Source organism: Nerophis lumbriciformis, linkage group LG16, assembly GCF_033978685.3.
Source record: "Nerophis lumbriciformis linkage group LG16, RoL_Nlum_v2.1, whole genome shotgun sequence".
NCBI lineage: Eukaryota > Metazoa > Chordata > Actinopteri > Syngnathiformes > Syngnathidae > Nerophis > Nerophis lumbriciformis.
In genome coordinates, this window is record NC_084563.2 from 13,243,180 (window position 1) to 13,266,135 (window position 22,956).

The 22,956-nt window shown below is 37.7% G+C and overlaps 1 protein-coding gene across 1 annotated transcript in view; it reads right to left on the reverse strand.

Moving 5' to 3' along the window:
* Positions 1–22,956, reverse strand: part of LOC133616998 (complexin-2-like) — a 148,002-nt gene that overhangs the window by 122,759 nt on the left and 2,287 nt on the right. The window contains exon 2 of the mRNA XM_061976636.1: positions 10,668–10,776. Within this exon, the coding sequence (XP_061832620.1) occupies positions 10,668–10,698 (31 nt within the window). The 5' untranslated portion in view covers positions 10,699–10,776. The remainder of the gene's footprint in view (positions 1–10,667; positions 10,777–22,956) is intronic.

The window sequence follows — 22,956 nt, forward strand, 5'->3', positions numbered from 1 at the left end:
ACTGTCACTTTTGCCTCTTTGAGCTGTAATTTGACCCCTTTAACATGCTTCAAAACTCACCAAACTGGACACACACATCAGGACTAGCAAAAGTTGCGATCTAATAAAAAACCCAATCCCAAAACTCAAAATTGCGCTCTAGCACCCCCTAGGAAGAAAACACAGACAACTTCTCCTAGGAAGAAAACTCAGACAAAACTGCCTGCAACTTCCAGTAGGAATGTCTTAGAGACATGAAACAAAAACCTCTATGTAGGTCTCAGTTAGACCTACATTTCATATATTGACAACCCCCAGCAAAAATCAACAGGAAGTTTGCAATTTCCCCTTCAAAACAAAAGTTTTGTAAAAACCGGTCACCTTTTTTCAAACATTATCTCCTCTGAGCGCGTTTGTTGTGTCGACTTCAAACTAGCACAGGAGAGAGATTGAACCCTTCTGATTAAAATTTGATAAAATCCAACACCAAGAATAGACATTTGAAAGGCAATTTGAAATAAAGAATAGTAAACAGGCTGAATAAGTACGTTATATTAGTGTTTTTCAACCTTTTTTGAGCCAAGGCACATTTATTTCATAAAAAAAATACAGAGGCACACCATCAGTAGAAAAGGTTAAAAAATGCAACTCCACCAGGTTGTCGTGCCTTATTTTGAGTTTGTTGTTGTTTCCTGTGTGTATTGCTTTAGTTCCTGTCGTGCGCTGTTATTTTGGTGACCCTTCCTGTTTTGTTTGTGTTCTCCTGTAGCAGCTTCACGCCTTCCTTTGAGCGCTATTGCCCTTGCTTTGTTTTCGCAATCAAGACTATTTAAGTTGTGCGTACGCTATCCTTCTTTGTGGGGACATTGTTGATCGTCATGTCATGTACGGGATGTGCTTTGTGGACGGACGCCCGTCTTTGCTCCACACGCTGTAAGTTTTGGCTGTCGTCCAGCATTCTGTTTTTGTTGACTTTGTAGCCAGTTCAGTTTTACTTTTGTTTTACATAGCCATCCCGATGCTTCAGTGCTTTTTCCTAGCGGGACTTGCCTTTTGTTGATTTTTGGTTTAAGCGTTACATACCTTTTTACCTGCACGCTGTCTCCCGCTGTGCTCTGCCTATTGATTTGCAAAAAATATTTTTTGGACCAACTAGGTGAAGTTGCATAATTTCCCACGGCACACCAGGCAATATATCACGGCGCCGCGGCACAGTGGTTGAAAATCACTGCGTTATATGAGGCATAAATAACCAACTGGTATGTTAACGTAACATATTATGGTAAGAGTCATTCAAATAACTATAACATATAGAACATGCAATACGTTTACCAAACGATCTGTCACTCCTAATCGCTAAATCCCATGAAATCTTATATGTCTAGTCTCTTACGTGAATGAGCTATATAATATTATTTGATATTTTGCGGTAACGTGTTAATAATTTCACACATAAGTCGCTCCTGAGTATAAGTCGCACCCCCGGCCAAACTATGAAAAAAACTGCGACTTACAGTCCGAAAAATGCGGTATATTGCGTCACTTCTCAGCATAGAAATATAATCTGTCTATATGGAAGACGAGATACATTACAACTGTAGGAACATGCTCAGCGCAAAAAATAAAAGTGCCTACTTGGCGAGCAGGCTCCCTTGATTTGATTTGTGTGCTGTCTAAACTCAACCCAATGGGAACGACGTGAAACCCTGGAAGGGACCGCAGATGTGGAAACCCCCCGCCCTTGGGTGACCGGTGCAATTGAATAGAATAGAATATATATTTATTGTCATTGTACAACGAAATTGTAAGCAAAACTAATTTAGTGCAAATTCATAACACAAAAACATAAATAGATAATTTCGGAGGCAGATATTTACATATATCCGAATTTAAGTGTTACTTTTATTTCATAGTCATATTTGAAAACAGCTCGTGTTTTTCCATTTGTTCTCTTTCTGTTTGTCTGCAAGTAAACTGTGTGTGCTAACCTTGAAGCTTTGGAATGTTAGAAAGAGCGATAATGGGCATTTGTTTTGGCTAGAGGGACATGACTGCCAGGGACTTAAGAGGGGAGATGGTTTGGTCGGGGGGAACAGACCATCTTAGCGGCGCAATTGAATGTTCTATGCTGGACTGGTCTCAATGTATATCTGCAAAGCTTTGCAAATATATTACAAAATACCTATTCTGTCTCTGGTGGTTTTTCAACTCAGCTTTAAGTGTCGTAAAGAGCTTGGGAGCGACTTGTGACTTGAATTCCCTGGGAGGAACAACTGGTCCAAAACGCAACACATAATACATAAAAATAGCAAGCACACAGCTCACATGCACAGTCATTATTGTCGTCTTATGTTCAGCGACACTATTGCTCTCGGGTAAAAAGTGTTCTTAAGTCTGTTTGTCCGGCATTTTATTGTCCTGTATCTCCTGCCTGAGGGGCAGCAGTTCAAAAAGTGTATGTCCAATGGATGCCGAGTGGATACAGTTAATAAAAAATGTGCCATGGCTCAAAAAAGGTTGAAAAACACTGACTTAGAATATGTTCCCCATACTAAAGTGTTACCATTTTTATACTTGGCAAACTCATCCCGCGGGCCTGATCCGGCCCTCGGGCCGTACGTTTGACACCCCCTGCTGAGTCTTTGATAGCCTGTTTGCTGTGTGACATCTTGATGGAGTCAGAGCTCACACTTTTGTGTTTTTCCTGCACAGGGGACCTCATAATGTTGATGAGGCGGCGGTGGCGTCTCGCATTTGCATTTCTATCGTCGATCTAAATATGAAAGTTTAAACGAGACGCGAGGTACACTGCAAAAACTGAAGTCTAAGTAAGATGAAGTCTCTCAAATAAGGGTGATATTTGCTTATTTTTTGTCTGATAAGATAATTCTTCTCACTAAGCAGATTTTATGTTAGAGTGTTTTACTTGTTTTAAGGGTTTTGGTCCTAAATGATCTCAGTAAGATATTACAGCTCACTCACAAGTATAAAACGACTTTTTTAAAGTAATAATTTCTTACTTCAAACATGAAAAAAAAAACATGATGCCGAGCGCATATTATGTCAAGATAATGGCACTGGCATTTACTTAATTTAAGAATATTTTTCAACATATTGAGCAAAAAGGTTGTTTTTTTTCCTACCAATAAAAGTGCACTTGTTATTCAAGATTCAAGATGCTTTATTATTCTTTAACATGTACAAGACACATAAGAACTGAAATGTCATTTTCGGCACAGAACAACTAAGAGCAGACATACGTTACAGGGGGACAAGACGGGACCGCCAGCGGATCAGCCACTTACAGCGCTCCTTAAAAAAGGTGGGAAAAAGGTGACATTGGGAAAGGGGGAAGAGTAAAAAAAGTATCAGTCTAAGGCTGGACCCTTGGGAGGGGGTCCAGACTGAGTCTAAGGAAAAAAACTCACGTAGCAAAGCACACAAACATGATACATGTAATCACAACAACTCGCAACAGCCGTCCACAACCCCAAAGAGGAATTAAGCAGTGGTGATGGCGTTGATTGGGGGAAGGGCGGGTGCGTGCATGTATGCCCAATTAACTTGGGAGAGATGGTGAAATGTTTTTGTGGACTGGGGCCGATCTCAAAGTTGGACACCAGGTGTTATTGAAAAACTAGTTTAGTAAGAATATACTTAAGGTATTTTTGGGTTCATTGAGGTTAGCTAATTAGGGACCGCAATGTTCCTTTGGGACATAGGACCCTATTGTAATTGTAAGGTTTTATTATTATTATTATACCGGCCGCCTCTCTGAGCTGTAATTTGACCCCCTTAACATGCTTCAAAACTCACCATATTTGACACACACATCAGGACTGGCGAAAATTGCCATCTAATAAAAAATAAAAAATAAAAACTCAAAATTGCGCTCTAGCGCCCCCTAGTAGAAAACAAAGACAAAACTTGTAACTTTCGGTAGGAATGTCGTAGAGACATGAAACAAAAACCTCTATGTAGGTCTGACTTAGACCTAGATTTCATACATTGACATCCTGCAGCAAAAATCAACAGGAAGTTGGCAATTCCCCCTTCAAAACAAAAGTTTATTAAAAACAGTCACTTTTGCCTCTTTGAGCTGTAATTTGACCCCCTTAACATGCTTCAAAACTCACCATATTTGACACACACATCAGGACTGGCGAAAATTGCCATCTGATAAAAGAAAAACTCCCAAAACTCAAAATTGCGCTCTAGCGCCCCCTAGTAAAAAACAGACACAACTGCTTGTAACTTCCGGTAGGAATGTCGTAGACACATGAAATGTCTATGTAGGTCTGACTTAGTCCTAGATTTCATACATTGACATATTTCAGCAAAAATCAACAGGAAGTTGGCAATTCCCCCTTCAAAACAAAAGTTTACTAAAAACTGTCACTTTTGCCTCTTTGAGCTGTAATTTGACCCCTTTAACATGCTTCAAAACTCACCAAACTGGACACACACATCAGGACTAGCAAAAGTTGCGATCTAATAAAAAACCCAATCCCAAAACTCAAAATTGCGCTCTAGCACCCCCTAGGAAGAAAACACAGACAACTTCTCCTAGGAAGAAAACTCAGACAAAACTGCCTGCAACTTCCAGTAGGAATGTCTTAGAGACATGAAACAAAAACCTCTATGTAGGTCTCAGTTAGACCTACATTTCATATATTGACAACCCCCAGCAAAAATCAACAGGAAGTTTGCAATTTCCCCTTCAAAACAAAAGTTTTGTAAAAACCGGTCACCTTTTTTCAAACATTATCTCCTCTGAGCGCGTTTGTTGTGTCGACTTCAAACTAGCACAGGAGAGAGATTGAACCCTTCTGATTAAAATTTGACGAAAGAGTTTTAATTACTGCTCCGGTTTGGATTTTATGTGCCGTCAAAGTCGGTCCCGTCCATCGCTGCTTGCAGCTTTAATTTGACTTGTTTTGGAAAGTCTTGACGAGCCGAATTTTCTTGTTCTATTGGCAGATAATTTTGCTTAGTTCAAATAAAATACCTTTAATTTTTGTATTTTCTTTTTCTTGTTTTTGAACACTGACTTTTTGCAGTGTAGCGTGCATCCTGTCAAACCATTCCCGTCATGCTCGCCCAGCCTCCCTTGACATGAAACACTCCTCGACTTCTAGGACCCTGAGAGCTGCACTGCGAGGCGGGGGAGGGTCCCGGGTGGGCGGACGGGTGGACGACCTTGCCCGTCACGGAAAAAGGGCCGACAGAATACAAATGTCGGCCTGGTCGGGAGCAGATGGAGTGTGACTGTGCGGCGGTGGCTCGCGGAGCGGGCGAGATAATTGCCTGCAGCTAATCCACCGCACACTCCAAACTCGTTAGTTTGCCGAAAGGCAAGTGAACTTCTCGCCAAATACTCTGCCTAAAAGCCTGCACGCCGCGTTCTCCTGCCTTCCACGACACTGAGCCGCGGACGAGCGCGTTCGGCGAGACACGGAACACAAACCCTGCATGCGCCGTGCACAAAGACTCGCAACCTTTTGAAGACGCAGGCTGTTCCAGATTTGACACGTAGGCGTCCGTACCTGCACTCAGGCTGACATGTTTGTTTTCTTGCACACACCGTCGCAGATGTGACACTATTGCAGTGTCTCAAATAGAATACTTCCATCACTACGCCATCATGAGTACCCTATTTTTCGGAGTATAAGTCGCACCAGCCGAAAATGCATAATAAAGAAGGAAAAAACATATAAGTCGCATTAGAGTATAAGTCGCATTTTTTGAGGAAATTAATTTGATAAAACCCAACACCAAGAATAGACATTTGAAAGGCAATTTAAAATAAATAAAGAATAGTGAACAACAGGCTGAATAAGTGTACGTTATATGAGGCATAAATAACCAACTGGTATGTTAACGTAACATATTATGGTAAGAGTCATTCAAATAACTATAACATATAGAACATGCTATACGTTTACCAAACAATCTGTCACTCCTAATCGCCATTTTTGTTCAACCCTTCTCAGTTCTTATAAGTTACCGCCAATGTTGAAATGATCAATTTTCATAGGTACGGAAGTAGTAGCAGGTGGCATCTTTTTTTCCCCACAATGCACTTCTGCCATGATCCGCCCCCGCCCAATTTGTATCGGTTGACATGTGTGTGTGTGACGATTGCTGATATACGCCTAGTCTCTTACGTGAATGAGATGAATATTATTTGATATTTTACGACAATGTGTTAATAAGTTCACACATAAGTCGCTCCAGAGTATAAGTCGCACCCCTGGCCAAACTATGAAAAAAACTGCGACTTATAATCCGAAAAATACGGTATACTGACATCATAGTGTCGTCCTAAAATGGTCACTTGACAGCACATTATTGCCAACATTGGATTGCCTGATTAAACACCGACTTTATTTTTTTGGTTTAAACCCTTCCCTTCCATTACATAGCCACAATGGTGATTATTGAGGGTAGTAAGAGTGCAACACTGTGCACTCACCATTTTGACCGTATTGAGTGCAAAATCTATGGAGTGTAATTACTGCCAAAACTGTAAAAATGTTGTTACTCAAGCCCAAAATTTCGCAAGTAGAACTTTTTTTTTCTTCAGTTAAGACCCACTTTTATTATTTGGCTTTTAACACTACGTGAGTTGTGTGGTCCTCTGTCCTCTGTTTTTTTTTTTTTTTTATACATTTTTATTTTTATTTACTGTTTTAATTGGTTTTTCCTTTTAAAATCATTTTTAATCATATTTTTATATTGTTTTTAAATTGGTTTAATATTTATTTATTTTTGTTTTTATTCAGTCATTGGTGGAGCAAAGGATAATATTTGAATATTGTTTTTAATATTGTTTTTAATATTATTTTTAATCTTGTTGTGCAGCCCTTTGGAAACATTTTTGTTGTTTAAATGTGCTATATAAATAAAGTGGATTGGATTGGAAAAACAAATTTGCGAGTGAAAAAAACAAACATTTTCTGCAAATTAAAAACAATTCGCAAGAATAGAAACTTTTTTGCAGGTAAAAAAAAAGATTTGCTAACATTAAAAAAAATTCTGCAAGTAAAAATAAGATTTGCAAGTTAAAAAAAAGTATTTTGTGCAAGTAAAAAAACGGTTTGCAAATATAGAAACTATTTCCAGCAGGTATAAAAATGATTTGCAAGTATGAAAACAATATTTCCGGAAGTACAAAAATGTTTGCAAGAATAAAAATAATATTTCTGCAAGTGAAAAAACGATTTGTAAGTTAAAAAAATAAATTAAAAAATGCAAATAAGCAATTTGCAAGTTTAAAAAAAAAAGTATTTTCTCCAAGTAAAAAAACGATTTGCAACTATTTTCTGAAAATAAATAAAAGCTTCTCAAGTATAAAAACATTATTTTTGCAAGTATAAAACAATTTGTAAGAAAAAAAAAGGTAATCACCGCAACTAAAAAATGTTTTCCCGAAAGTATAGAACCTATTTTCTGCAGGTAAAAAAACAATTTGCAAGTAAAAAAAAACAAAAAACTATTTTTGCAAATAAAAAAACATTCTCAAGTTTAAAAAATATATATTTTCTGCAAGTAAAAAATATGATTTGCAAGTAAACAAAGTATTTCTGCAGTTTAAAAAATGATTGTAAGTAAAAAAAAAAAAAGAAATGTTTTCTGCAAGTAAAAAAAATTAAAAAAAAAATTTCAAACTACGATTCACAAGTTAAAATTTTTTATTTTTTGGTAGTAAAAAAACTATTGGCAATTATAACAAGCACAAAGACATAACTCCTCAATGTCTGAAACCACTTGTCACAAAAACACAAAAAAACATGTTAGGTGAAAGTTAACTAGGCTAATGCTTTAACACAAACTCCTAAAACAGGGTGTCCAAACTATGGGCCACGCGCCATGGGCGGCTGACGGGCGTGTTGAATTTGGTCCCTGAAATGTCATGAGTTTGACAAATCAAATTTTGTGTTTCTGCTATAATGCCACCATCTTGAGGAAAACATTACTATTTCACTTATCATACTATGAATGCAACCAAACGCAGCAATTACTTATATGACCCATTGCAAACAACCTCCCTTAGTCATGGTACAGGGGAGAAAAAAAATCAAACGACACAAAATGCCAACAGACATGGCCACACATAACACAATGTAACACAATTTGTGGACATTATAAATAATGTCAAAGCACAATATAAAATTCAAAATTACACCCATTTTCCATTACAAAGCATGATGGGAATAATGCATAACACATTTTAGCTGCTTGGTATTTCTAATCGATAACAAAACCTTCATCAATCAGGAAGTAAACAATATAAGAGTACAACTTTCACATACTGTTAATATCCAATTATATAATCATATAATTCTATTAATTATATATCCAATATAATATGTACACACACACATGTATATATATATATATATACACACATATATACATATACATATTATACATATACATACGTACATACATAAAGTTACATTTTTTTTAGCCTAATGCGGCCCCCAGGCCACCCCAATTAATATACGCTGAAAATTCAAGTGAGCAATCTGCAAAATCTTTAATTTGCAAAATCTTTGATTTAGACAGAATAATACTGTATATTTTAGAGTATTTGCATGCTTGTAACGTTGCAATTCCAAATGCTTTGTTTTCACAGCGAAGTGGTGTTTTCTCCTTACTATAATTGCAGTCATTTAGGTCATGTACTGTTTCTTGGTTGGCAGGAATCCACTACATTTACTACTGGGATAATCCATTTTTCATTTTACGGTGTTTTACTATCGCTATTGAACAAACGCTTGCTGTAGTTTTTACGGCCATTTTTTTTAAAAGTACGCCGAGCAACATTGCCAACATTTGATAGAATATCCGCCAGCTTTTTTCCCCCCACACATTTCCCGCTGCACAACAACCAAGTGTGGTAAGTTTGCAGCACATCCCAGTTTCAATGCCTATGACATAGGGTTGTACGGTATACCGGTATTAGTATAGTACCGCGATACTAATTAATCATTTTCAGTACGATATCGCTTCGGAAACGTACCGATCCCCCACCCCGTCATAACATTGCTGGTTTACGAGCATAGGAGCATGTTCGGCAGCGCACAGTCACTGAGTACTTACAAGCAGACAGTGTGTAGACAGAAAAGGGAGAACGGACGCATTTTGGCTTAAAAACTAACGATAAAGGTGAAGTTATAACACTGAAACGCCCTCAGGAAGAGGTGCTTTAAGACATGGCTAGCTAGCGGCTAACGTCGGCAGTGTTTTCGCTACTTCTAAATCACTCATCCTCGTCTCCATGGCGACAAATAAAGTTTCTTACAAGTATCATCCCTGCAGGACGAGGAATAGCTAAACATGCTTCACTACACACCGTACCTCACCGGCATCACAATGTAAACAAACACCATTGGTGGGTCTACACCTGACATCCACTGTAATGATACCAAGTACAGGCATGTATCTAGTCGATACTGTGATTACGTCGATATTTTTTGGCATCACAACATCTTTTGTTTTGTTTTTAAATGTATATTATGTTTATAAAGTCAGTAAATATGTCCCTGGACACGAGGACTTTAAATATGACCAATGTATGATCCTGTAACTACTTGGTATCGGATTGATACCCAAATTTGTGGTATCATCCAAAACTAATGTAAAGTATCAAACAGCAGAAGACTAAGTGATTATTACATTTTAACAGAAGTGTAGATAGAACATGTTAAAAGAGAAAATAAGCAGATATTAACAGTAAATGAACATGTAGATTAATAATTCATTTTCTACCACTTGTCCTTAATAATGTTGACAAAATAATGATAAATGACACAATATGTTACTGCATATGTCAGCAGCTAAATTTGTTTACTTACTACTAAAAAACAAGTTGTCTTGTATGTTTACTATTTTATTTAAGGACTTAACTGCAATAAGAAACATACGTTTAATGTACCCTAAGACTTTTTGTTAAAATAAAGCCAATAATGCAAAATATTTCGTGGTCCCCTTTATTAAGAAAAGTATCAAAATATTAGTATCTGTACCAAAATATTGGTATCGTTACAACACTATGACACACTCACTTCCGTGTGCTCATTTTGGACACTTTTACCAACTGCTAAATTACGCAAAGACATTATTTCCTCTGAACGCACTGAGATGATCATTTCACTCGGTTAAAAGGAGTTTAACGAGTTAAATAAATGATGGTTTGTACTCCCGTTTTCCCCAAACACTACTTTTAATCGCATCTCGTTGAACGTTAACACAGAGTTAAGGAGGCTGACTCCATGCAAACACTCTCTGAAGGCGCAACAACACCCGTGCACTCATCCATCTACATATTCCTACATGATAACAAGTTGATTTTATTGGAGGCATCGCCGTGATAATGTCACGTCCAGGGAGCGATTGCGGCTCGTGTTCTCGAATGAAAGGATGGGCAGATTACAAGCCGTCTTTATTATCTTTGTCTCCCTTCAGGTGGGGGAACATGGGCTCGGCATGTGCGGATAAGAGCGGCTGCACAGGCCATTCCGGATGGTGTAGCTTCCGGTCTAAAGTCCACTCAGGGAGGCCCCGCACTAGGTAGGCGGTCACGCAAACACTAAAGTAAGAGTCAAGGTCCCGGAAGGTACCGACATCGTTCAAGCAGTCCTTCCAGCTGAAAGCACGGCACAAGAAAAGGAAAATCTTACCTCCCAACGCTTGCTTCATTACGAAATTCATGGCGATGGCTTTTTTATTCCCTGCCCAGGCGAAGCGATGTCACATTCACAGGTTACCAGCAAGGAGAGAAGATGAGATCTGGAGGAAAAATAATAATTAGAGATGTCCGATAATATCGGCCTGCCGATATTATCCGACGATAAATGCGTTAAAGGCCTACTGAAACCCACTACTACCGACCACGCAGTCTGATAGTTTATATATCAATGATGAAATCTTAACATTGCAACACATGCCAATACGGCCGGGTTAGCTTACTAAAGTGCAATTTTAAATTTCACGCGACATATCCTGCTGAAAACGTCTCGGCATGATGACGTCAGCGCGTGACGTCGCGGATTGTAGAGGACATTTTGGGACAGCATGGTGGCCAGCTATTAAGTCGTCTGTTTTCATCGCAAAATTCCAAAGTATTCTGGACATCTGTGTTGGTGAATCTTTTGCAATTTGTTCAATGAACAATGGAGACAGCAAAGAAGAAAGCTGTAGGTGGGAAGCGGTGTATTGCGGCCGACTTCAGCAACACAAACACGGCCGGTGTTTCATCGTTTACATTCCCGGAAGATGACAGTCAATCTTTACCATTGGCCTGTGGAGAACTGGGACAACAGAGACTCTTACCAGGAGGACTTTGAGTTGGATACGCAGACACGGTACCGTGAGTACGCATGCAGCTGCGGCTTCCAAACATTTGATCGCTTGCCCGTACGTGCGTGCCGCTATGTGCATGTCACGTACGTAACTTTGGGGACTTTGGGGAAATATATGTGCTGTATGAACTTTGGGGAGGTGAACGGTACTTTGGGCTGTGGGATTGAGTGTTTTGTGCAGGTGTTTGAGTTGTATTGGCGGGTTATATGGACGGGAGGGGGGAGGTGTTTGTTATGCGGTATTAATTTGTGGCATATTAAATATAAGCCTGATTGTGTTGTGGCTAATAGAGTATATATATGCCTTGTGTTTATTTACTGTTTTAGTCATTCCCAGCTGAATATCAGGTCCCACCCGCCTCTCACAGCATCTTCCCTATCTGAATCGCTCCCACTGCCCTCTAGTCCTTCACTCTCACTTTCCTAATCCACGAATCTTTCATCCTCGCTTAAATTAATGGGGAAATCGTCACTTTCTCGGTCCGAATCGCTCTCGCTGCTGGTGGCCATGATTGTAAACAATGTGCGGATGTGAGGAGCTCCACAACCTGTGACGTCACGCTACTCGTCTGCTACTTCCGGTACAGGCAAGGCTTTTTTTATAAGCGACCAAAAGTTGCGAACTTTATCGTCGATGTTCTCTACTAAATCCTTTCAGCAAAAATATGGCAATATCGCGAAATGATCAAGTATGACACATAGAATGGACCTGCTATCCCCGTTTAAATAAGAAAATCGCATTTCAGTAGGCCTTTAAAATGTAATATCGGAAATTATCGGTATCGTTTTTTTATTTTTTATTATCGGTATCGTTTTTTTTTGGTTTTTTTATTAAATCAACATAAAAAACACAAGATACTTACAATTAGTGCACCAACCCAAAAAATCTCCCTCCCCCATTCACACTCATTCACACAAAAGGGTTGTTTCTTTCTGGTATTAATATTCTGGTTCCTACATTATATATCAATATATATCAATACAGTCTGCAAGGGATACAGTCCGTAAGCACACATGATTGTGCGTGCTGCTGGTCCACTAATAGTACTAACCTTTAACAGTTAATTTGACTAATTTTCATTAATTACTAGTTTCTATGTAACTTTTTATATTGTTTTACTTTCTTTTTTATTCAAGAAAATGTTAATTTATTTATCTTGTTTTATTAATTTTTTTAAAAAGTACCTTATCTTCACCATACCTGGTTGTCCAAATTAGGCATAATGTGTTAATTCCACGACTGCATATATCGGTTGATATCTGTATCGGTAATTAAAGAGTTGGACAATATCGGAATATCGGCAAAACGCCATTATCGGACATCCCTAATAATTATTCAAAAAAGCGGTTATTCATCCTCTGCTCGATTCTGACCTCTTGGTCAGAATCACCTTCCCTTTATCTCGAAAATCCTTGAAAAAAATTGTTGCACAGCAGCTAAACCAGGGGTCTCAAACGTAGGGCCCATGGGCCGCATCAGGCCCGCTGTGACAGTTTGACCCCACACTGTCACTGTTTGACCTAAAACTTCCTCACAAACCATGCACTAGTGATGGGTCCGGCAACACCGATGCATCGGCGCATGCGTCGAGCTCATAGAGCGAAACCCTGTGTCGGTGCGCATACCGCTTTTAGAAAGTCACGTGACCGATCATGAGCTGTTGGGGTCACGTGACCGATACGCGAACTGTGTCGCACTGACGCCTGCGCGCCAAACTGTGTTTTTATAAGGAAGCGCATCTGTCAACGAGATGCTGCTGCCAACAGAATCGTCGCACTTCTGTCGTTGGTCATTTCTAATTTATCGTCGTCGGAGATCATGGAACAGCCTCAGGCAAAAAGAAAGATTTCCGCCGTGTGGGAATATTTTGATCATATATCGGAAAAAAATGTATTTGTGTTAATTTCCTTGTCGTTTCATCCTCTTCTTTCAAAGTTTCCACTTGATCTATTAGAATTCAAAATCTCTTCAAAATGATTCTTAGTTTACTATTCATATTTTCTGCAGGTTAAATGTCTCATTTGTACGACAGAATTGTCGTACATTAACAAATCCACCTCCTCAATGCTGTCAGCCGGAGAAATAATAACTAAGAGAAATCGTCTAAAATTTAATACGTTGGAAAAACAGTTTTTTTAAAATAAAAATGTGTAAAAAAAAACAAAAAAAACATTCCCAGTCCACACGCATCCTCATTCACAACACGTTATCTTAGATTTCCATTTTATGATACATGTTCACATTTATTGACTGTATCTAAAAAAGATAAAAATCTATTTTTATTTAAATGAAAATATGAAATAATTAGGGATGTCCGATAATGGCTTTTTGCCAAAATTCCGATATTGCCCAACTCTTTAATTACCGATACCGATATCAACCAATATATACAGTCGTGGAATTAACACATTATGCCTAATTTGGACAACCAGGTATGGTGAAGATGAGGTACTTTTTAAAAAAATTAATAAAATAAAATAAGTTAAATAAATTGAAAACATTTTCTTGAATAAAAAAAGAGTTAAACAATATAAAAACAGTTACATAGAAACTAGTAATTAATGAAAATGAGTAAAATTAACTGTTAAAGGTTAGTACTATTAGTGGACCAGCAGCACGCACAATCATGTGTGCTTACGGACTGTATCCCTTGCAGACTGTATTGATATATATTGATATATAATGTAGGAACCAGAATATTAATAACAGAAAGAAACAACCCTTTTGTGTGAATGAGTGTAAATGGGGGAGGGAGGTTTTTTGGGTTGGTGCACTAATTGTAAGTGTATCTTGTGTTTTTTATGTTGATTTAAAAAAAAAAAAAAAAAAAAAAAAACCGATACCGATAATAAAAAAAACGATACCGATAATTTCCGATATTACATTTTAATGCATTTATCTCTAGAAATAATCCTAAATGAAATACAATGACTTAGTTTATATTATTGTATATACTTGGTCATAAAATCAGTGTCAGTTGAGTCGGTCCATAGGTTGCCTGTAGGGATTTTTAATGTCCAGCAGATGTCAGTATTTAGTGACACAGTATCGACACAGTATCAATACAGTTTTGCAATGTGTCGAAACGCTTCATGACGCCTCATCAACCCATCACTACCGTGCACTAGTGATGGGTCCGGCAACACCAATGCGTCGAGCTCATAGAGCAAAACCCGTGACAAAAGTCACGTGACCAATCATGAGCTGTTTCGGTCACGTGACCGATACGCGAACTGTGTCGCACTGACGCCTCCTATGTGCCCTGTGAGCGGGTCTTTTCTACAGCCGGAGAAATAATAACTAAGAAGAGAAATCGTCTAAAATTTAATACGTTGGAAAAACTGGGTTTTTTTAAATAAAAAAGTGTAAAAAAAATACAAATAAAAATTCCCAGTCCACAAGCATCCTCATTCACAACACGTTCTCCTAGATTTCCATGTTATGATACATGTTCACATTATTTCTTGACTGTATCTAAAAAAGATAAAAATATATTTTTATTTAAATGAAGATATTAAATAATCCTAAATGAAATACAATGACTTGGTTTATATTATGTATATACTAGGTCATAAAATCAGTGTCAGTTGAGTCGGTCCATAGGTTGCCTGTAGGTATTTTTCATGTCCAGCAGATGTCAGTATTTAGTGACACAGTATCGACACAGTATCAATACAGTTTTGCAATGTGTCGAAACGCTTCATGACGCCTCATCAACCCATCACTAGTCTGCCGTAAACAGCAATGTTGTGACACTCTTAAACAGGAGAATACTGCCATCTACTGTACATGCATATGTGACAATAACATCTACGGCTTTTAGAGAGTGCAGTGCACAACTGCGCACACAACAAGGAGACGAATCAGAAGAACGAGGAAGATACAGCCATGGCGACGCCGACGACGAGTAAGATGAAGAAATACGCTTGTAAGTTCCAAGCCGCAGCTGCGATTGGACCTGGATAGCCTCCGGGAAGAAGTAGTGGACTACCAAGTGCTTGGCAGTGAAGATCTTCCTCAGGAAGCAAAGATTGACCGGTTTTGGGCCGTGCTAGGGAGAGATGGAAGATTCCAGACTCTAGTGCATTTGATGAAAGCACTTTTGTGCGTGCCACACAGCAATGTATCATCAGAGAGGGTGTTCAGCACTAGTGCACGGCGTGCACTAGTGATGGGTCCGGCAACACCGATGCATCGGCGCATGCGTCGAGCTCATAGAGCGAAACCCTGTGTCGGTGCGCATACCGCTTTTAGAAAGTCACGTGACCGATCATGAGCTGTTTTGGTCACGTGACCGATACGCAAACTGTGTCGCACTGACGCCTCCTCTGTGCCCTGTGAGCGGCTCTTTTCTACAGCCGGAGAAATAATAACTAAGAAGAGAAGAGAGAAAGCGTCTAAAATTGAATACGTTGGAAAAACTTTTTTTTTTTTTATAAAAATGTGTAAAAAAAATAATAATAATAATTTCCAGGTCCACAAGCATCCTCATTCACAACACGTTCTCTTAGATTTCCATGTTATGATACATGTTCACATTATTTATTGACTGTATCTAAAAAAGACAAAAAATATATTTTTATTTAAATGAAGTTATGAAATAATCCTAAATGAAATACAATGACTTGGTTTATATTATTGTATATACTAGGTCAGTGGTTCTCAACCTTTTTTCAGCAATGTACCCCCTGTGAATTTTTTTTTAATTCAAGTACCCCCTAATCAGAGCAAAGCATTTTTGGTTGAAAAAAAAAAGATGAAGTAAAATACAGCACTATGTCATCAGTTTCTGATTTATTAAATTGTATAACAGTGCAAAATATTGCTCATTTGTAGTGGTCTTTCTTGAACTATTTGGAAAAAAAGATATAAAAATAGCTAAAAACTTGTTGAAAAATAAACAAGTGATTCAATTATAAAGATTTCTACACCTAGAAGTAATAATCAACTTAAAGTGCCCTCTTTGGGGATTGTATTAGAGATCCATCTGGATTCATGAACTTAATTCTAAACATTTATTCACAGAAAAAAAAAATCTATCAATATTTATGGAACATGTCCACAAAAAATCTAGCTGTCAACACTGAATATTGCCTTGTTGAATTTCTTTTCACAGTTCTTTTTGACAGACATTTTAGTGACAAACCCGAGCTTGTGCTTCACGGAGTTTATGAACTTAGTCATATTTTGTTGAAGTATTATTCAATAAATATATTTATAAAGGATTTTTGAATTGTTGCTATTTTTAGAATATTTAAAAAAAATCTCACGTACCCCTTGGCATACCTTCAAGTACCCCCAGGGGTACGCGTACCCCCATTTGAGAACCACTGTACTAGGTCATAAAATCAGTGTCAATTGAGTCGGTCCATAGGTTGCCTGTAGGGATTTTTAATGTCCAGCAGATGTCAGTATTTAGTGACACAGTATCGACACAGTATCAATACAGTTTTGCAATGTGTCGAAATGCTTCATGAGGCCTCATCAACCCATCACTAGTGCCCTGTGAGCGGGTCTTTTCTACAGCCGGAGAAATAATAACTAAGAAGAGACGACTGAAGTGCTGGTATTCAAAATTCAACCGACAAAAAGAAGAGAAAAACTAGCTAATTTGAATTCTTTTTGAAAAAATTAAAAAAATAATTTATGGAACATCATTCGTAATTTTTCCTGATTAAGATACATTTTAGAATTTTGATGACATGTTTTAAATTGGTTAAAATCCAATCTGCACTTTGTTAGAATATTTAACAAATTGGACCAAGCTATATTTCTAACAAAGACAAATCAGTATTTCTTCTAGATTTTCCAGAACAACAATTTTAAAAGAAATTCAAAATACTTTGAAATAGGATTTAAATTTGATTCTACAGATTTTCTAGATTTGCCAGAATATTTTTTTTAAATTTTAATCATAGTAAGTTTGAAGAAATATTTCACAAATATTCTTCGTCGAAAAACCAGAAGCTAAAATATTTATTATTCTTTACAATAAAAAAAAAATAAAAAAATTACTTGAACATTGATTTAAATTGTCAGGAAAGAAGAGGAAGAAATTTAAAAGGTAAAAAGGAATATTTGTTTAAAAATCCTAAAATCATTTTTAAGGTTGTATTTTTTCTCTAAAATTGTATTTCTAAAAGTAATAAGAAGCAAAGTAAAAAATAAATGAATTTATTTAAACAAGTGAAGACCCATCCATCCATCTTCTACCGCTTATTCCAAGTGAAGACCAAGTCTTTAAAATATTTTCTTGGATTTTCAAATTCTATTTGAGTTTTGTCTCTTTTAGAATTAAAAATGTCGAGCAAAGCGAGACCAGCTTGCTAGTAAATAAATACAATTTAAAAAATAGAGGCAGCTCACTGGTAAGTGCTGCTATTTGAGCTATTTTTAGAACAGGCAAGCGGGCAACTCATCTGGTCCTTACGGGCTACCTGTTGCCCGCGGGCACCGCATTGGTGACCCCTGCCCTAGTATATACAATAATATAAACCAAGTCATCGTATTTCATTTAGGATTATTTCATATCTTCATTTAAATAAAAATATATTTTTATCTTTTTTAGATACAGTCAATAAATAATGTGAACATGTATCATAACATGGAAATCTAAGAGAACGTGTTGTGGATGATTGTGGACTGGGAATTTTTTTAATTTTATTTTTTTACACATTTTTATTAAAAAAAAAAAAAAAAGTTTTTCCGACGTATTACATTTTAGACGATTTCTCTTCTTAGTTATTATTTCTCTGGCTGTAGAAAAGACCCGCTCACAGGGCACAGAGGAGGCGTCAGTGCGACACAGTTCGCGTATCGGTCACGTGACCAAAACAGCTCATGATTGGTCACGTGACTTTCTAAAAGCGGTACGCGCACCGACACAGGGTTTCGCTCTATGAGCTCGACGCATGCGCCGATGCATCGGTGTTGCCGGACCCATCACTAATGAATACATGTATTTTGTTATAATGGATGGTTTACCTTTTGATTATTTTTAATAGGCCTATATACTTCATCAAAATAAGCATATTTAACGCATGTAACGTTGAAATTTATTTAGAATATAAATGTACTATATATAATATACGATACTAATATTGCCTCTATTACTGTTACAGATTGTGGGTGCTTTGTTTCTTCCTGTTCACCTTTTGGCACTTTTGGGATTTCAATAAATGTTTGTAGACTGTTACCAACTGTGTGCCTTGCCATCTTTGAAAGTCTGGTTTGCAAAGGTTACATTACCTTCACCCGAGGCGGGGTGTGACACCCGCGAGCAGGTTTTATCCGGCCCGCGGGTTAATTTTGCTAAGTATAAAAATGAGCCGAAATTTTTGAATGAAAGAAACTGCTGTTCTAAATGTGTCCACTAGGTGTCACAATAGCAATTCTTTCTATCTTTCTAGATGATGCTGCATATGTTAAAAAAATTAACCACATGTTAGTGCACCAGTCGAGGAAAATTAGCAAACTACATAAATAACATCCTGTAATTTGATTTTGATATTGTTTTTATCTTGATAGATTGAAAATTAACACCAATGAGTTGACTGATAAAGTTAAAGTTCCAATGATTGTCACACACCTGGGAGGTGAGGGGAGCAGTGGCCGTGCCCGGGAATCATTTTTGGTGATTTAACCCCCAATTCCAACCCTTGATGCTGGGTGCCAAGCAGGGAGGTAATGTGTCCCATTTTTATAGTCTTTGGTATGACTCGACCGGGGTTTGAACTCACAACCTACCAATCTCAGAGTGGACACTCTAACCACTAGGTCACTGAGTAGGTGAACATTACATAATTTGTTCAGAGAGTATAAGTAACGACAAAGAAAATACTATTAACCGCAACATGTAAGTGTAAAAAAAAACAACCAACATGATTTGTACATTTTTAGAATGTGCTTCTATTTTTAAACAAATCAATTTGAAGTTGTCGTGCCGGGATTTTACCAGTCCGGCCCACTTGGGAGTAGATTTTTCTCCATGTGGCCCCCCCCCATCTAACAGGGTTTTGACACCCCTGAGCTAAACACTTTGCCTCTAACAATCATTGTGAACCCTTTAAGTCCGGTTTCAGGGCAAATCACTCTACGGAGACAGCCCTTGCAAAAACGACTAATGATGTGCTATATTAAAAGTGACATTCGCTCATGAATAATAATTATTAGGGCTATGAATCTTTGGGCACCACACGATTTGATTCGATTCTTGGGGTAACTATTCCATTCAGAATCGACTCTCGACTCAAAATCTTATCTTTTTATTCAAATTGGGTGCCAGTTCTATGATTAACTACATTCCTCCATAAAATAGATAAACTGATACATTTCTATATTAAAGGAACTGAATACATTTACAAATGCATAAAATTGTTTTTTAATGAATTAACGTTTATGACAACCTTTTTCCAAAACACAATACAGAATGTGAGATATAACAGGATAGTGCATACATTTATCTTTTTTTCCAAACGGTTACAAAAAACTGGGACCCCAAAAATGTACTGTGGGACCCCATTTTTGTCTTATTGAACCATTTTGAAAATTCCTAGCGCCAACACTGAGGAGTATTGGTGCGTGCAAAGCGGCAGCAGGCGGCCAGTTCTAATACTGATCAAATATCATCCCGGGGGCCATAGATCATTTATTCGCGGGCTGCAGCTGGCCCACGGGCCTTGACTTTGACACCCCCTGATCTTCATCAACAATATTTGTTCTGAGTGGCTGGACAAGACAGATTGGAAAAACAAAACAAAAGCGATTCAAAATAACATTTTTACGGCGTGGTGGAGTTGGGGAGCGGCCGTGCCAGCAACCTGAGGGTTCCTGGTTGGATCCCCGGCTTCTACCACCCTAGTCATGCCCGTTGTATCCTTGAGCAAGACACTTCACCCTTGCTCCTGATGGGTCGTGGTTAGGGCCTTGCATGGCAGCTCACGCCGTGTGTGTGTGTGTGAGTTGTATTTCTACCCTTCTTGAGACATCAACAAATTAGGACATAAATCATGGTCCCAATACAGAAAACCATTGCATCTAATAGAGAGCCACATACTAGAGTCTGTGAACATTGCTCCAAAGTCAGGATTTTTGGTTGATTTAATGTGCATACAAAAGTAAACATTGACAGGTGCAAAGGCAGCAATATATGATCAAACAAGACTGCAGCTAAAGGACTTCCCTATTCATGATTTTACGACTTCTGGTGCTGACGTAAGACAACCCGCGTCCCATATGTGACCATAGGATGAACAAATACACTACGGTACTAAGACTATAGGGGCCATTAAGTTAGCTGCTAAAGCTGGGTTGCCCAAAGTGCGGCACAGGGGCTATCTGTGGTCCGTGACTCTTGTCATCGGCCTTAAGCACATTACAAAAAAACAAAAATAGAGATCTCATTTGCACCCCTAGTGGTGAAATATTTTATCACAATATTGCCAAATTTTTTTTTCTTTTAAAACAGCGACATTTTTTTGAGTAAAATTATGACTTTTTTCAATTTTGCCAAGTGAAGTTCCGGTTACTATGATATTGCCAACATTTTACAATTTTCTTACAAAATTGTGACTTTTGTCAAGTAAAATTACGACTCTTTTCATAAAATTGCCAAAATGTTAAGCTTTTCTTGTAAAATTGCGACTGTTGAGTAAAATTCCAACTTTTATCATAATATTGCACAAATGTTCAGTTTTTCTTGTAACATTTTGACTTGCATTGAGTAAAATGACAACTTATTATAATACTGCCAGTAAGTTTTTCTTGTGAAATTGTGACCTTTTTCTTGTGAAATTCCAACTCATTTTTCACAACAAGCTTTTTTATATTTACATAGTTTGTATATATTATTGTTATAAATACAAATCTTTATATATCTAGAAAGGGTGGTCCTAAAGAGGTAGGCATTTTTCAGAGACCTCAAGAAAGTAACAAATACAAGATGGTGTGTGTGTGTGTGTTGTATTTCTACGCTTCTTGAAACATCGAGGAAAAGTAGCTTCCATATGAGGAGGTGTGAACAAGTTCGGACATAAATCATGGTCCCAATACAGAAAACCATTGCATCTAATAGAAAATGTCTCATTTGCACCCCTGGTGGTGAAATCTATCAAAATGAGGTTGGTTCCAAAAGGAGGGATTTTTCAAATTGACTGTAGTGCTCCCCCTCTGGTCAACATATGAAATAATAATTGTGTGTAAAAAATTGAAATGCGCCCCCTTTGGCCAAAATTAATTAAAACAATTTTTTTTAAATATGTATATAGAGACATATTGTAATATAAGTAAATAATGAAGATTAAAAAACATTAAAAAAAAAAAATTACTAAAAGTTTACATTTTCATAGTATGTATATATTTATGTTAATGTGAATCTTTATATATCTAGAAAGGGTGGTCCTAAAGAGGTTGGCATATTTCGGAGGTCTCAAGAAGGTAACAAATACAAGTTGTGTGTGTGTTGTATTTCTGCGCTTCTTGAGACACCAACAAGGAAAAGTAGCTTCCATATGAGGTGTGAACAAGTTAGGACATAAATCATGGTCCCAATACGGAAAACCATTGCATCTAATAGAGAATGTCTCATTTGCACCCCTGGTGGTGAAATCTATCAAAATGAGGGTGGTCCCAAAAAGGAGGGATTTTTCAAATTGACTGTGTCTCAGTTTTAAAAGTGCTACCCCTCTCTCTGGTCAACATATGAAATAACAAGTGTGTGTAATAAATTGAAATGCGCCCCGTTTGGCCAAAATTAATTTAAAAAATAAAAATAAACATGTATTTAGAGACAAACTGTAATATAAGTAAATCATGAAGATTAAAGACCATTTAAAAAAAAAAAAAAAAGCTTACCTTTTTTATATTGGCATAGTATGTATATATTATTAATGTTGTAAATACAAGTCTTTATATATCTAGAAAGGGTGGTCTTAAAAGAGGTAGGCATTTTTCAGAGGTCTCAAGAAGGTAACAAATACGTACGTGTGTGTGTGTGGAAATAGTGTCAAAGCGCTTTGAGTGCCTTCAAGGTATAGAAAAGCACTATACAAGTATAACCCATCCATCCATTTACTACCGCTTGTCCCTTTCAGGGTGGCGGGGGGTGCTGGAGCCTATCTCAGCGGCATTCGGGCGGAAGGCGGAGTACACCCTGGACAAGTCGCCTATATTCACACTAGGGCCAATTTAGTGTTGCCAATCAACCTATCCCCAGGTGCATGTCTTTGGAGGTGGGAGGAAGCCGGAGTTACCGGTAGGGAACCCACGCAGTCACGGGGAGAACATGCAAACTCCACACAGAAAGATCCCCAGCGCAGGATCGAACACAGGACCTTCGTATTGTGTGGTAGACGCACTAACCCCTCCCCCACTGTGCTGCCGTGTGTGAGTGTGTGTTCTTGTATTTCTACCCTTCTTGAGACATCAACAAGGAAAAGTAGCTTCCATATGAGGTGTGAACAAGTTAGGACATAAATCATGGTACGGAAAACCATTGCATCTAATAGAGAATGTAGTGAATTGTATTTATTTAGTGAAGTGAATTATATTTATATAGTGCTTTTCTCTCTAGTGACTCAAAGCGCTTTACATAGTGAAACCCAATATCTG